Genomic DNA, 15,922 nt, shown 5'->3' on the forward strand with positions numbered 1-15,922 from the left:
TACATATACACATTGACATTTACAAGAAAGTTGTACATTTTGTGTATTATAAATGGATTTCAAAAAGTAAACATAAGTGTTTGTGTTTTAATTTGTTTTATACAGATAGAATCTTAACTAGTCATAACTAATCATAATAATTGTTGTAAATAAAAAGGAGTTAGGGCCTACTATGTAATTTTTTTTTTTGGGAGGGGGGTCCAAGTATACATGCTTGATTGTACAAAATTTAGAGGTCACAATTTTTATACGCCCACATTGAAATGTGGTCGTATATTGTTGTCGCCCCCGTCCTTCTGTCCGGCCGTCCGGCTAAAGTTAATATCCGATTGACTTTAAATTTATACACAGTGTTTAAGGTCATGAGACGAAGAAGCCTATTCATTTTCAGCGATTTCCGATAATTACTGCCAGAGTTATGGCCCTTGATCACTTCAAAAATCTTGTGGATTCTCTAGAGGCCAAAGTTAATATCCGATTGACTTTAAATTTATACACAGTGTTTAAGGTCATGCGACGAAGAAGCCGATTGATTTTCAGCATTTTCAGATAATTACTGCCAGAGTTAAGGCCCTTGATCACTTTGAAAAATCTTGTGGCCGCTCTAGAGGCTAAAGTTAATATCTGCTTGACTTTAAATTTATTCCTCACTTGTCTTTGTACCGCGGTCCAGGATTAATATAGGTACGGGAATAGTAACTATTCCATTTATTAGCTGGGAAAAGTAGCTTTTCCGCCATGCTAATAAACTATATTTAATTTTGGCTTTTATTTATCGATGATTTAAAAGTATTTAAGAGTGTATCCGCGAGAAGACCATGCAAAAATCGCAAAAAGTGCTAAGATGGGGGGGTCGGAAGTTTTTGATCAAATTTATGGTATGACACCCCCTAGGGGCAAGAGGTAACATGCTGAAGTGGTTACAGTCTGATGTCGCTCTAAAGGACTGTACAGGAATTATTCATTTTATGGGAAAAATTGCGGTTTTCACATGTGTATTTATCACCCTTTTTAAGCACAGACTGCATTCTATGGTGGAATAGCAACATTCTAATTTTGACCCTGTCTGATAAAGCGGGTGGTCAACTTCTACCCCGGCACTAATTTGAAAAAAAAACATCAGTACATACTAATTTTGTGTGGACTTGTTTTAGGGTACCATATTCACATTGTCCTTATAGTGCAGAAAAAGATACACTGTAACTTTTTCTTTGATGGTCACAAGTTATTGTTTCCTTTACCTAGTTTTTGTCAAGTCGATTCCGGCCATTTTTATTTTTTGTATCAAATGTTGGGAGGTGGCTTGTTCACGTGAGCATAAATTTTTTAAACCCACCCCATGAAAGAAGTAGCTATAGGGCGTCAAACTTTGGGTGACGAAAATGGGGAATTTAGACAGACTTTGATATCCAGTCCGTATACAGATCTCGTTCGCCAGAATCGTCTGAAGTTAATATTGTGGTAACAGCACTGAATCATCAATAAACTGTGTGAGTTTGGTCTTTCTGCTACGTATAGTAAAGGTGTAAGGACTTGCCAAAGTTGGTATTTGGATAAAGACAGATTTTGGCAATTTCATCATATGAAAAATGTTTTTTCAATTTTCTCATACAGGAATTGAAAGATTTATCTAATATTGCACATTTATGTGTTTTGGGACTATCCCAACTTATAAACCAAATTTGGTCAAAATCTGTGATTGAAGCCTTAGCACCTTCTGCATGGTTTTCTCGCGGACACGTCATGATTTAGTTAGGTTTAGTTAGGAATTTTTCGCTCTCATACATTTAACATTTAAAGTGGCTTCCTACATTTTCTAATATTACTGCGCTTTCGGTTCGGATTGTTTGGTAATTATACTCGTCGATCAATGGCACGGGTCACTCTCGCGAAGTGATTCCGTGGAGTTTTTTTTAACTTTGCAGACTTTTGTCTGCATTCATGTAGATTCGGTCTTGGTTTTTCATGTCATTAGTTTTATTGTGCGAACTTTGTGCAAACCGGTACCTGCATTGTTTCGTGTGTAATGACTGTCTCTGCCGTCTGAATTTTATCTTGCTCAGAGCGAAATCCGGCATTTAGGACGTGGTCTTGAACGGGTGGAACCAGTATTACTGTAGCAAAAAGACGCGTACGATTCGTAGTTGTTGAAAGTTACTACAGTACTAATAGTCATGGAATCTCGAGATAACATTTAAATTTGTTGTTTTGTAAAAACGTACCTTCATATTCATCTGATAAACACTGGGATAAATCTAAACTTTTATCTTAGAAATTAAGGCCCAATTAATTGGTTAGGGATAAACTCCTTCATCCATTGGTTCATTCCGATATCGCTGACTCACCGAGTTTTAAGGGAAAAATTTTGGTCGACGTTATGGGAATGAGCGGCCAAGAACAATAGACCCAAGCTGAAGGATAAACCTCATTAAGTAGGTAATTTTGGGAGCATTTATTTTTTTTTTAATTTATAACAATCTTTAACACATAACATGACACAATTTTAAATTTTTGCACGCATCAAGTCCAAAAATTCTAATAAATTCAGTCTTCCTTGTTCATATCTATGCTTGGAGTCTTCAATCTTCCTGTTGATATCGGTGTATTTTTTCTTTTTGGGTGGTTGTCGCTGGTCACTTGCATACTGCAGTAACTGAATTTCAACCGTCTTTTGCTCTTCTTGCAAAAATGCCATCACTTCAAAAATATTAGGATGAGCTTTTCCAGCACTGCCATATCACTGAGTCGTTATTCTTTCTCTTATTCACTCTACACTTATAGTGGAGTAAAAATAACATTTGACCTAGAATAAATTGCAAGAAATTGATTTTTGTCATTTTTCGACTCTATGGGACTTGTAAGTCACAAATATGAAAATCGGACAAAATCGGCCCTCAGATAAGTGTTCTACAGGGGTCAAAGTTCAAGGTCATGTCAAAATGAGGTAAAAATGAAAGAATTGTCATAAAATCCTTAATATTTGTCATAAAGTATCAAACTTAGTGTCAAACTATGGGTTTTCAGGGGTGCTGAATCCAATGCAACAATTATTTATGTCGCTATGACGTCATGACGTCATTTGGGAATGACGTCATGACTCTTAATTCCGCGATTTATCATCATAATAGGGCCCTAATAGAGTATCGACACTTGACTTTATACATGGGGTTATCCAGAATATCTACTAAAACTCATCCTCTGTAATTGCACGACAGGGTGTCAGCATAACATTTGCTCCTGTAGGAAATATGGTCTACCATGCCACGCTGGCTGCGGAAAATGCCAACAGGACCACTGTACGAACTGTATCCTACCTGAAACGGAGCAGGACAATGATGAAGATGATATAGATTTGGATTTATTCTAAATTAAACTATAATACTTTTATTATGGATTTTTAGGGATTTTTACAAATTAATAATTTTGTTTAAGTTAATTTATTTATGTTTCTCTGCTGTTGACAAATGCTATGTAACTATAAATCCTTGAAGTTGTTCTAATAAGAAAGGATCAGCCTTTTACTGGACTTTCTTAGTGGAACAACTTCAAGATTGTTTGTATATAGTCAGTCGTATATCAGTCGCGCTTTTTACTGCAGTTGCTACTGAGCCTTCCGTAAGGTATCACCGTGGGACATATGACTGGGTAACTCGGAGTTACCTTGTCCGGAGTTACCCGGTCCCGACGTTTTTCTGATCCTCGAAAATCACTGAGTTTGGGCCCCGCCTGAGGTTAGACGCAAATGAGATTTCACTAGAATCCTTTTCAGCAGTGAAGTTTACGTTTTCATCTCTCGTTTGAGTACAAATTCGACACAATGCGACTCTTGAAATACTACGAATAGAGTTGAAATTTTGACAAGGTATGCGACATTTTGGGTAACGCCATTTCTAGGATCGGGTAACTCCTCATGTTGTAGAAATGGCGTTACCCAAAATATTGCATATTGTCAAGATTTCGTCTTTATTCATAGTTTTACCAAGACTCCCATTCTGTCGAATTTATACTCGGTTGGAAGAATGACATGAAAACTTCACAGCAGAAAAAGATTCAGGTCATATTTTCTCTTTTTCTAGTCTCGGTCGGCTTCCAAAATCGGAGATTTTCGAGGATCAGAAAAACGGCGGGATCGGGTAACTCCAGACAAGGTAACTCCGAGTTACCCAGTCATATGTCGCACGGTGAGGTATTAAAACTTAAGATAATATTGAAGTTTTTCGTTTAGAAATTATTTCTAGATTCTACAATCTATGTGAATATGTATAATCATTAAATTGTCTTGCATTTGCCCTTCATTTTTATTGATATTTTTAATTGTAATAAGAGAAAATATTGTTTATAACGAAAGTTATAGTTGTAATTCTTGAAACGAAATACCTAGTAGATCGGATTTTATTGAAATGGTCTCTCAAAAATGCGTTTTGTCGCATTTTCTTTCCTTGATTGTCCATCCCCGATAACCCCATGTATAAAGTCAAGTGTCGATACTCTATTAGGGCCCTATTATGATGATAAATCGCGGAATTAAGTGTCATGACGTCATTCCCAAATGACGTCATGACATCATAGCGACGTTGCGCAACATAAATAATGGTTGCATTGGATTCAGCACCCCTGAAAACCCATAGTTTGACACTAAGTTTGATACTTTATGACAAATATTAAGGATTTTATGACAATTCTTTCATTTTTACCTCATTTTGACATGACCTTGAACTTTGACCCCTGTAGAACACTTATCTGAGGGCCGATTTTGTCCGATTTTCATATTTGCGACTTACAAGTCCCATAGCGTCGAAAAATGACAAAAAGCAATTTCTTGCAATTTATTCTCGGTCCATCACTATTTTCTGCTATTTTTACTCGACTATTAAAACCATCAACACAAAGGTACCTGCCACCTTTTGCTGTAGGAATAAACTTAGATTGTAACTGTGCATTAGCCATCGTAAAGAAATGAATATGAAATGTCATGGAATGATTTACGTATTTATACTTATTGAGAAATAATCACAATGAACTGAATTTCGATCACCTGTCAGCTTCATGTTGAACTGCTGCCTATTATTTTATTAATTAATGAGTGAGTTGAATTCACAAAATTCAAGTTCATGTAATTTAAGTGAACTAGATTCATTTTATTAATTAGTGAGTGAGTCGACTTCTGATCAAAATCAATTTCAGTGAACTATATTAATAATGACTGGTCCCTGCCTCATTAACGCTTTTAATCCGTTTTAATCCCATCAAAGGGTGCCGCGGTCGACTTTCCAAAACTCGGTGAGTCGGCGATATGGGAAGACCCCATTCATTCATTTATTCATCTATTTATTTATAGATTTATTAAACCATACGGTTGTTAGATGTTTCAATTTGTTTAATAAAACTTTTGGGAATAATTTATATAAAAGCAAAGAAGGGAATAATTTATATAAAAGCAAAGAAGGGAATAATTTATCATTAAAATCATAAAATTTCTGCAACTATTGCTATTTGGTATGACGCTAGAAACTCAAGCCGGCCGGAGGCTTGAGTTTACAATTCACATAACTTAAAAAAGTCTCAACTCGCCACCAAGACACGATACAGCAACACAGGGTGATCGCGAAGTCGCCGTGGTCAATCTCCAAGGAGTTTTTGCTTGAATTCGCCTGTATCGCCCCCTCACTTGAGCCCTAATGTCTATTTAAATTTCGTCTGTTGTTAAGAATAATCAAAATCTATATTCTATCATTTTTGTATGCCCTAATGGACACTGTACAAATCACAATTTTTATACGCCCACATTTTCATTTGGACGTATATTGTCATCGACCCCGGACATCTGTCCATCCACAATTTGTTTGTGGACAACTCTGCAGGTCACAATTTTTATCCGATTTTAACGAAACTTGAAATACATTAAACTTCACATAAGTCGGATCTAAGTGGACTGGCCAATTTTATCCGAGTTAAGGGAAGATCTGAGTTAGCCGAAGACCGAATTAAAAATAAACTTCAAGAGCCAGATAATACTTGAGAGTGTGGGAGGGTCACCCTCCCACTGGGGGGGGGGGGGGGTTGGGCGCCATCACCATAAAATTTTTTTAAAGTTTCAGTCTTCTGTAAACACTGTTTTGGCATATTTTACGGGGTTAAACTAAAACATCACACCAATACAATGTTTATCATGTTTAAGTCGGGGGGTGCCATATTCATATTTTTTTCATGACTTTTACATATTGAATGTTATGCTTGAGTTATGAACAACACGACAAAGAGAGTTTAGTAGGGGAATTTTTATGAGGAGGATCCAAATGAAACAAAACTTGATCACATAACTTTAGTTTATGAGGATGCATATTTGACAATCACCTTGTTAACTACAATACTATTTACATATACACATTGACATTTACAAGAAAGTTGTACATTTTGTGTATTATAAATGGATTTCAAAAAGTAAACATAAGTGTTTGTGTTTTAATTTGTTTTATACAGATAGAATCTTAACTAGTCATAACTAATCATAATAATTGTTGTAAATAAAAAGGAGTTAGGGCCTACTATGTAATTTTTTTTTTTGGGAGGGGGGTCCAAGTATACATGCTTGATTGTACAAAATTTAGAGGTCACAATTTTTATACGCCCACATTGAAATGTGGTCGTATATTGTTGTCGCCCCCGTCCTTCTGTCCGGCCGTCCGGCTAAAGTTAATATCCGATTGACTTTAAATTTATACACAGTGTTTAAGGTCATGAGACGAAGAAGCCTATTCATTTTCAGCGATTTCCGATAATTACTGCCAGAGTTATGGCCCTTGATCACTTCAAAAATCTTGTGGATTCTCTAGAGGCCAAAGTTAATATCCGATTGACTTTAAATTTATACACAGTGTTTAAGGTCATGCGACGAAGAAGCCGATTGATTTTCAGCATTTTCAGATAATTACTGCCAGAGTTAAGGCCCTTGATCACTTTGAAAAATCTTGTGGCCGCTCTAGAGGCTAAAGTTAATATCTGCTTGACTTTAAATTTATACACAGTGTTTAAGGTCATGAGACGAAGAATCCTATTGATTTTCAGCAATTTCCGATAATTTTTGCCAGAGTTATAGCCCCTGATCACTTTGAAAAATCTTGTGGACGCTCTAGAGGCTAAAGTTAATATCAGATTGACTTTAAATATATTCACAGTGTTTAAGGTCATGAGACGAAGAAGCCTATTGATTTTCAGCATTTTCAGATAATTACTGCCAGAGTTAAGGCCCTTGATCACTTTGAAAAATCTTGTGGCCGCTCTAGAGGCTAAAGTTAATATCTGCTTGACTTTAAATTTATACACAGTGTTTAAGGTCATGAGATGAAGAATCCTATTGATAATTTTCGATAATTTTTGCCAGAGTTATGGCCCTTGATCACTTTGAAAAATCTTGTGATGCTCTAGAGGCTAAAGTGATCATCCGATTGACTTCAGATTGATAATTACTTCATGAGTTGTTAGTAACAATTTGTTACTCTTAATCAGATTTTAGTGTATTATAAATGTTTCATTACCAAAAAAAAGTAAAAAATATGCGACAACAATTGTTGACTGCCTGGACGATTTAGCTGCTGTGGGCGTATGTTTCGTTGCCTGGCAACTGATTTTTATCCAATTTAAAAAAAATGTGTGAATATATCACTGTTGCACACTAAGATCTTGGTTCCTTTTGATAATCGCGCATATCCGAATGTAACTTCCTGGATTATGGCCCCTGATTGTTCGAAAAATCTAATTTTTAGCTTGCAGATTCACAAGAGGTCACCATTTTTTTCCGATTGTAAAAACCGTTTAAATATATAACCATTCTACCATAATGAAGGTTGAAATGAATTTCGGGAAAATTGAAATGAAACTGCGCAACAAAATGGATGCTCTTTGTATGCGAAATCGTGTAAAAGTATTTAATACGAAGGTTGTGGACCCTCTAGAGGTCACAATTTTGATCCGATTTTGATGAAACATGAAATGTATGTTCATAACCCAAAGATCTCGATTCCTATCGATATTGGACCATATCTTCCTGGATTATGGCCCCTGATTGTACAAAAAATCACATTATTTTTTAGCTCTTTCTCTGTCCATCTCTTGCAAAATGTGGGCGTATCTTGCATGGCAACCGCTTATTATTCAATTTTGACAAAACTTGAAAGATAGGTTTATCTCCAAAAGATCTCTGTTCCTTTCGATAAAAAATTGGCTTGCATTGGACCTTAACTGCATGGATTATGGCGGCTGATTGTACGCAAAAATCACGTTTTTAGCTTGCGGACACACTAGAGGTCCCAATTTTTATCTAATTTTTATGAAACTTAAAATGTATGCTTATAACCCAACGATCTTGGTTCCTTTCGATATTCACACATATCGGACCGTAACTTCCTGGATTATGGCCTCTGATTGTACGAAAAATCACGTTTTTAGCTTGTGGTTCCTCTAGAGGTCACAATTTTTATCCAGTTTTAAAAAACGTTTAAATATATCACCGATACAACATAAAGATTGTTGAGTTCGAATTTCAGGAAAATTGGACCAAAAGTGCCTGACAAAATGTCCGTTAAAGTAGTGTTAATGTACGGCATGAGCGTCACACATGGGGGGATCCGAGGGCTCTGACCCCCCCCCCCCCAATTGTTTTTCGGGGTTGGGGGGCTGAATATACTTGGACCCCCTCAAAATTTACATATTAGGCCCTAACTCCTATTTATTTACAACAATTTTTAGGATTAGTTAAGATTCTATCTGTGTAAAACCTGTACATATCCCAATATGCATGTGGCACCCCCTGACTTAAACATGATAAACATTGTATTGGTGTGATGTTTTAGTTTAACCCCGTAAAATATGCCAAAACAGTGTTTACAGAAGACTGAAACTTCAAAATTATGGGGGTGCGCGCCCCCCCCCCCCCAGTGGGAGGGTGACTCTCCCACACTCTCCCTATCGTGCTACATTTTATATAATTTCATTTGCGGACCCCCCCAATATATATTTCACGGCTACGCCTCTGAAGTACGGTATGTAATATAAAGGTTGTGTTACAATTTTGATCTGATTTTGTCCCCCGCCTTTTGAAGAAAGCAGGGGACTATAAAAATGGGTCTGTCCGGCTGTATTACTTTTTGGGACATAATAACAATCCTTTGAATTGAGCTAGAATGTTCAAACTTGGTATGGGGGTTAATTAGGTGAATGCCTTGATGGAGTTCAACGATGAGCATTTCCTTGTTAGGGTAAGCAGAGATAAGCAATTTGATTGGTTGATGCTTTGGGACACAATAACTTTAGTTCTAATTAAGTGAGAGTGATGAAACTTGGTGTATAGTTTCATTACATTAATACCTTGATTAAGTTCGATAATGAGCATTTTCTGCTCAAGGTAAGCAGAGTGATAAGCAATTTGATTGGTTTAGACTTTATAACACAAAAACTCTCCTTTGAATTGAGGTAGAATGTTCAAACTTGGTGTAGGCGTTCATTAGGCGAATTCCTTGATAGATGTCAAAGATGATCATTTTCTGCTTAGGGTAAGCAGAGATAAGCAATTTGATTGCTTGATGATTTGAGACATGATAACTTTGGTTCTAATTGACTGATAGTGGTGAAACTTTGTGTATAGTTTCATAACATCAATACCTTAACAAAGTTAGATGCTGAGCATTTTCAGCTTAGGCAATGTAGAGACTTCAATCTGATTTCTCAAGACTTTGGAACACAATAACTCGCCTTCTAATTGAGGTAGAATGTTCAAAATTGTTGTAGGTGTCTGTTAGGTGAATGCCTTGACAGAGTTCGATTGTTGAATATTACCATCTTAATTCTATATTTAAAGGTTTATTCAATACTTGGAAAACAATATGTCAGCGTCCATAACAACAAGCATGGTATGCTAGAGAGGTCATGTGACATTAAGATAACTCTTAAGGTACTGCCTATAACAGGAGTGACACTACAACTGACTGTGACATTATTATAGAGTCTAAATACACTACATTCCTTCTTCCTTATTTGAAAACATGATAAATGTTAATAAACTGATTCCTAATATACATGTATAGTCTTATTTTTCTGAACAAAACTATCAATGCTATTTCTTTTGCAACGAGTAATTCACATACAAACGTAACATAACTATTTAACACAAATGCATTGTTTGCACTTTAAATTGAAAATATAATTAGTGTTTGTCCGAAATTACAAATTCAGTCTATCAGGTGGTTTAGTAACTCTGGAAGAATGACGTAACATCTGGGATGACTGACTTGAGGGATCGTTGTGTGATATATGTTCCATTTAGCTGGATTACTTCCTGATGTCGTTTGTTTCAGTGATGAAGGTAAAGAGTGTTTTGGCGTGCTCGTTTGTATAGTTGATTTAGATTTATCCACAGTACTAGAAATGTCAGTATCTTCTTCAATTTCGTTATCACTTCCGTACGCTGACGTTTCATATTGAGCGACATTATGACTTTCATATCGACATTGTGGTTGATTTCCTTGTACACAAGCGTCCAAACTTAAGTCATATGGTTGTACTATACTCACACCATTTACTGGTTGAGTATTATAATAACTAGCGTTCAACAAATTGTCATTTGGAATGTGCACTGGATTTGACGATTTATAACTTTCATCACTATTACGCTTTGTGTTTTGATCCGAGTTTATGTTGTTATCTCCCTTGCGCATTTGGTCTACATGACGTTTCCAAACACGACCATCATCTAACACGATGATTTCGGCGGTGTCCTTTCTGTGACAGTTCCTGGCCACCATGTCTCCTTCTTCCTTAAATCTTTGATTGGAACAGGATCTCCTGGATAATATTCTCTTAAAGGAAGTCTCTTATCATGATGTAATTTCTGATCGCTTTTTTTTATTTAGAACATTTTCTTCCAAATTAGGTTTTACAAGCGATAATCTTGTCCTTAACTCACGTCCTAAAAATAGTTTGGAAGGAGTACATCCTGTAGTGGCGTGTGACGTGGAACGATATGCGAGTAGGAATGCGTCAATAATTTGTTGTAAGGTCCAACCACTAGATTTACTAGCTGTAAGTCCACGTATGAACGACTGAACTATGTGTTCGTCTGCACCATTACTGGCTGAATGATATGGTGCGACTCTTACGTGTTTGACACTGTTCTTCTTTAAAAATGTTTGAAACTCCTCACTAACAAACTGAGGTCGGTTATCACTCACAATTTGAGATGGTATGCCATATTTACTGAATAAGTCTTGTATTGCTGTAATCGTTGCGGTTGAAGTTGTACTTTTCATATGAATCACTTCTGGCCATTTAGAATATAAGTCAACAATGATTAGAAAATTTTGCCCATTTTTCTCAGCATGATCAATGTGAACTCTATACCACGGTGCACTAGGCCATATCCAGGGCATTAAGGGAGCAACTGATGGAGAGTTGCGTGTTTGTTGACAGCTTGAGCACTGACGTACTAAAGTTTCTATCTCTTGAGTGATGTTGGGCCACCATACGTAGCTTCATGCCAACTCCTTCATACGAACCATACCTGGTTGAGATGAGTGTAGGTTGTTCAGAAGATCTTGTTGATATTTCTCTGGAACAACTACTCTTAATCCCCATAAAATACAATCTTGCTCCATCGTAAGTTCATGCTTCCGTTGAAAACAAGGTTTTAAACGTTCATCTTGAACCTCTATCGGCCATCCATTCCTAATAAAATCTAAAACTCGAGAGGTAACCTTATCAACGTGTGTAGCACGCCTGATCTCTTTACTTGTCACTGGGAAACTATAGAGAATCTTTTCTTCTGTATTGAAAACAGTCTCTTCAAGATCAGATGATTTACTCGTACAAGGTAAAGGTAACCTTGATAAAGCGTCTGCTAAGACATTATCCTTTGACGAGATATAATGGAGTTCATAATCGAAAGCAGATAACTGTATTGCCCACCGTTGTAAGCGTTGTGCTGCAAGAGTCGGGATTGCAGTCTTTGATCCCAGGATATGTTGAAGTGGTTTATGATCTGATGGAATCCGGAAAAAACGACCATACAAATACGTTTGGAATCTTTTTAATCCAAAGATAATTGATAAAGCCTCTTTATCCAACTGGGTGTAACCCTTTTCATGTTTGTTCAGACTATGTGATGCATACGCTATAGGTTGCTGTTTACCATTTCCATCCGTATGAAATATAACGGCACCTAATCCATAAGGCAATGCATCTGTTGGCAGCATTAACGGTAATGTTGCATCGTAATGAGCTAAAAGTTTCTCTGAGCTAATAAATTCCTTGATCTCGTTAAAGGCGAGTTCACACTTCTGCGACCACTTCCATAGTTTATTGCCTAACAGTTCATTTAAAGGGTACATCTTCGATGATAAGTTTGCTAGAAACTGTGCATGGAAATTCACTATACCCAACCATGAGCGAAGCTCTGTAACGTTGGTTGGTGTCGAAGCCTTACGTATAGCCTTCACCTTATCTTCCGTAGGTTGAATACCCTGCTCAGATAGTCTACGTCCCATATATACAACACTTTCTCTCATGAAGCCACATTTTTCAGCCTTAACTCGTAGATTATACTTGCTGAATCGTTGGAATACATTTTCCAAATTACGCAGGGGGGGTTGGATGGCTGAATGGTTAGCGTGCGCGCGCTGTATCATAAAGTCTGTCATTGAGTCGACTGGCGTGGTTTCGAATCCCCGGTTGTACGTGACAAGGAGTAGGGTCGCCTGTCCAACCTCGTGGGTTTTCTCCGGGTCCTCCGGTTTCCTCCCACTGCTAAAGACCCCTATGCGCTAGCGAATTATTGAAATAAAATTAAACCATATGTTAGTCCCAAAATGACCTAGTTTGTGTCGAGTGGACGTTAAACCCCATTTCTCTCTCTCTCTCTCCAAATTACGCAAATGTTCATTGTCTTCCTTCCGGGTAACTAGAGCATTGTCCATAATTGCGCATGTACCATCAAGTCCTGATATCTCTTTTCCGATAAATCGCTGCCATATGGCTGGACTAGACAAAATTCCGTAAGGAAGACGTGTATATCTAAACAACCCTTTTATTGTATTCACCGTATGTTGGTAGGCGCACTTTAACTTACTTTAAGTCTATTTTTCTGAACTTCTTTCCGCCAGCCAATTTACTGAATACCTCTTCTGGTGTTGGTATAGGAAATTGGTCAGTGTAAATAGCTTGATTTACGGAAACATGTTGTTATGATCACTGATTCTCAATATCATTAATGATACAAACAACGAAATGACTTAAATGGAATGGCGTCCACAGCTAGCTAACAAAGAAAAGGGCTAAACCCCTAATTTAGCGCTACTGTTAAAGGAAATTTCCACCTGATCTTAGTAGATGTGCTAAGAAAACATTTGAATTCCACCCTAGATTAAATATAAATAATAAACTAAAGTTAATTTTCAAAAACAATTTAACACTTATGTTCAAATTTTAACAAATAAAGAAATAGCAACATTGGCACTTTTTAAAATTTCATTGATTTTGGCATTTAAAGTTACAGTCTGTTTCAGAATTACACAAGTCTTTCTTCAATATCAACATTACATGAGAGAATAGTTTACTGTTTGGTATTTTTTTGTGTCAGTCTCTCCCTTTTTTCTGTTAAAAGAGCTTTGTATCTGGAGAAACTTCGTTCCACGTCCACGCTGGAAACTGGCATCCACATTGCCCTTCTTGCTGAACGAGTGAGTTGAGGAAGTTCATTTTATCTTGCATTTCAGAACTGTACCAACTTATTGTCTTGCATTTCTGGTTTTAAATTTCTATAGACCAGAAATTCATCTACTAATTTCTGATAGTTGTCTGAGTTACTATCAGCATTCGGCATATAACAGCTTTAAATTCTTCAATACCTGTAGGAAGGGAGGGTGCTTGACTGGGGTTGAAGATTCTAGCAGCTTTATATAAATCCAGACCAGGATGAACATTGATGTGAGTCTCAAATTTTGCCAATGCTTTCTCAAATATTGTATTGAAAGTTTTCACAATTTTCTTTCTATCCTGAACTGGCAACTTCGACAGCTCCTCGTCAGTTTTTGGCCCAAATGATTCCTTCTTTGTTCCTGCTGTTAGAAATGCTCTGATATCTTCAAGGCGATTATATGTATACACTGCCAAAGGACTTCTTGTTGCTTCCAGGTAAGTTATGAGTATCATGATGCGCTCACAGTTTTCTGCTATAAAATTAATTTGAAGTGTGGCGAGTGCATACCACTCTTTGTGCTGAGTTAATTCAATGAGGCTCTCCACAACTATTCCTGCAGATTTTTCTTGTTGAAAGAAGCCATTGTATAAATGCATGTACTGTAGATGGTACTCTATCGCTGAAAACCAGGTTCTCCATCTTGTTTTGACTGGCTCTGGCGGTAAATGAACACGATCAGGAGGCAGGTATTCCGACAGAAACTGTAAAAATCGTCTTTTTCGTTGGGGTTTCTTGAAGAATGAGGATTTTATCATGGTTACCAACAGATTAACATCGTTGAAGGATGGCCAGTGCAAGAAAATATCACCCACTAAATTCATGATATGAGCAACACACAGGATGTGAAGGGCATTAGGAAATATACCAGTCAAGACACTATTAAAGGCCTTCTTGCAGTATGCTGCAGAATCTGTAACAACAGCTAGAACATTCTTGAAATCAATCCCACAAGACGTGACAGCCTTCACAACTGCTTGGTTTACTGTTGAGAAATTGCAGGCCTCCATACTGATGCAGTCAACCAAGTAAACTTGATTAAATACCCCAAATAAAATATTTAAAATAGATTGATCTCGAACATCTGTGGTTTTGTCAAAAACAATATAAATTTCTCGTGTTTCGAACTTTTCCTTCAGACATTGAACATGGTCGTCGAATAACTTCGGTAAATAAAGTTGCCGGATTGTCGATTGTTGAGGCAAAGTACCCCCTTGTAAGCAATATTTCCTTACGAATGGCCGTATGCGTTCCAGCTTGTACAGAGGAATATCTGCGGTAACTATCATCTTTAGAAAATCAAGCACAAACTCTTCTCTGAGACGTGCCGATTCCGTTCCCCTCGTCATCGATGTTGTTATTGTCTGTTGCTTAGGGGCGGTCCTTATCGCTGAATCCATCATGGCGGATCGATGTTTTTTTGATTCAATATGATCCTTTACCGTATTACTTTGTTTGTAGTCCACGCTGTGTGAACAGAATTTACAAAACATAATTCCACCATCTTCATAAAAATGGTTTTGAAATTGCTGAGCTCGATTTTTAGCAGTAATTTGTGTGATGGAGGTCGTCTCGCCTTTTTAGCAGACGACGGCGAATCCATTGCTCATTTGTAGTTTAAGCCAAGCCAGTGAAAGGCTGTCAAAAGTGTGATGTCGATGTCATAACCTCAAAGAATGCAGCAAAACAATATGTCATCAAATATTCATGACTCGAAACGCGAGAGACAAGAAACCAACTTTGATAGATTTGTAGATTTTAATAATTTTTTGGAAATACAAGTTTGATTTAGATGAGATTAAAATATTTCCTTGGGATATTTCACTTTTACCACTTGACTGCTCATTTATTTATCTCATTTGATGAAATGTATTAGTATTACTTGACCCAGTTTTTTTAGAACTCGCTTCGTCTGTTCAGACTTGACTATGTGATGTTTCGTTTTAAAATTCATTGTGATGACTTATTTTTATAAAATTTACTGATTTTACACAGAATAAATTTCATTTTCGGACGATTCCGTGATTTTCCACGAATCCATTTAACAATTTGAATTCCGCATTTTCTGCGGCTTTTCCACGATCGTGGAAAATCATCATCCCTAGATACTGCTTACTCGACTGTGTGACTTTAAGAATTGATCCAATAAAATCATCAGAATCATTGTCGTCTGTACCGGTA

The 15,922-nt window shown here is 37.0% G+C and overlaps 1 protein-coding gene across 1 annotated transcript in view; it reads right to left on the reverse strand.

The window, feature by feature from the left end:
- Positions 1–15,255, reverse strand: part of LOC130010737 (uncharacterized) — a gene marked incomplete at its 5' end in the record, with an annotated part of 66,908 nt that extends 51,653 nt beyond the window's left edge. Inside the window, 2 exons of the mRNA XM_056098728.1 lie at positions 14,870–14,961; positions 15,133–15,255. Of these exons, the coding sequence (XP_055954703.1) occupies positions 14,870–14,961; positions 15,133–15,255 (215 nt within the window). The remainder of the gene's footprint in view (positions 1–14,869; positions 14,962–15,132) is intronic.
- Between the last annotated feature and the right edge of the window lie 667 nt (positions 15,256–15,922).

Source organism: Patella vulgata, chromosome 1 (assembly GCF_932274485.2).
Source record: "Patella vulgata chromosome 1, xgPatVulg1.2, whole genome shotgun sequence".
NCBI lineage: Eukaryota > Metazoa > Mollusca > Gastropoda > Patellidae > Patella > Patella vulgata.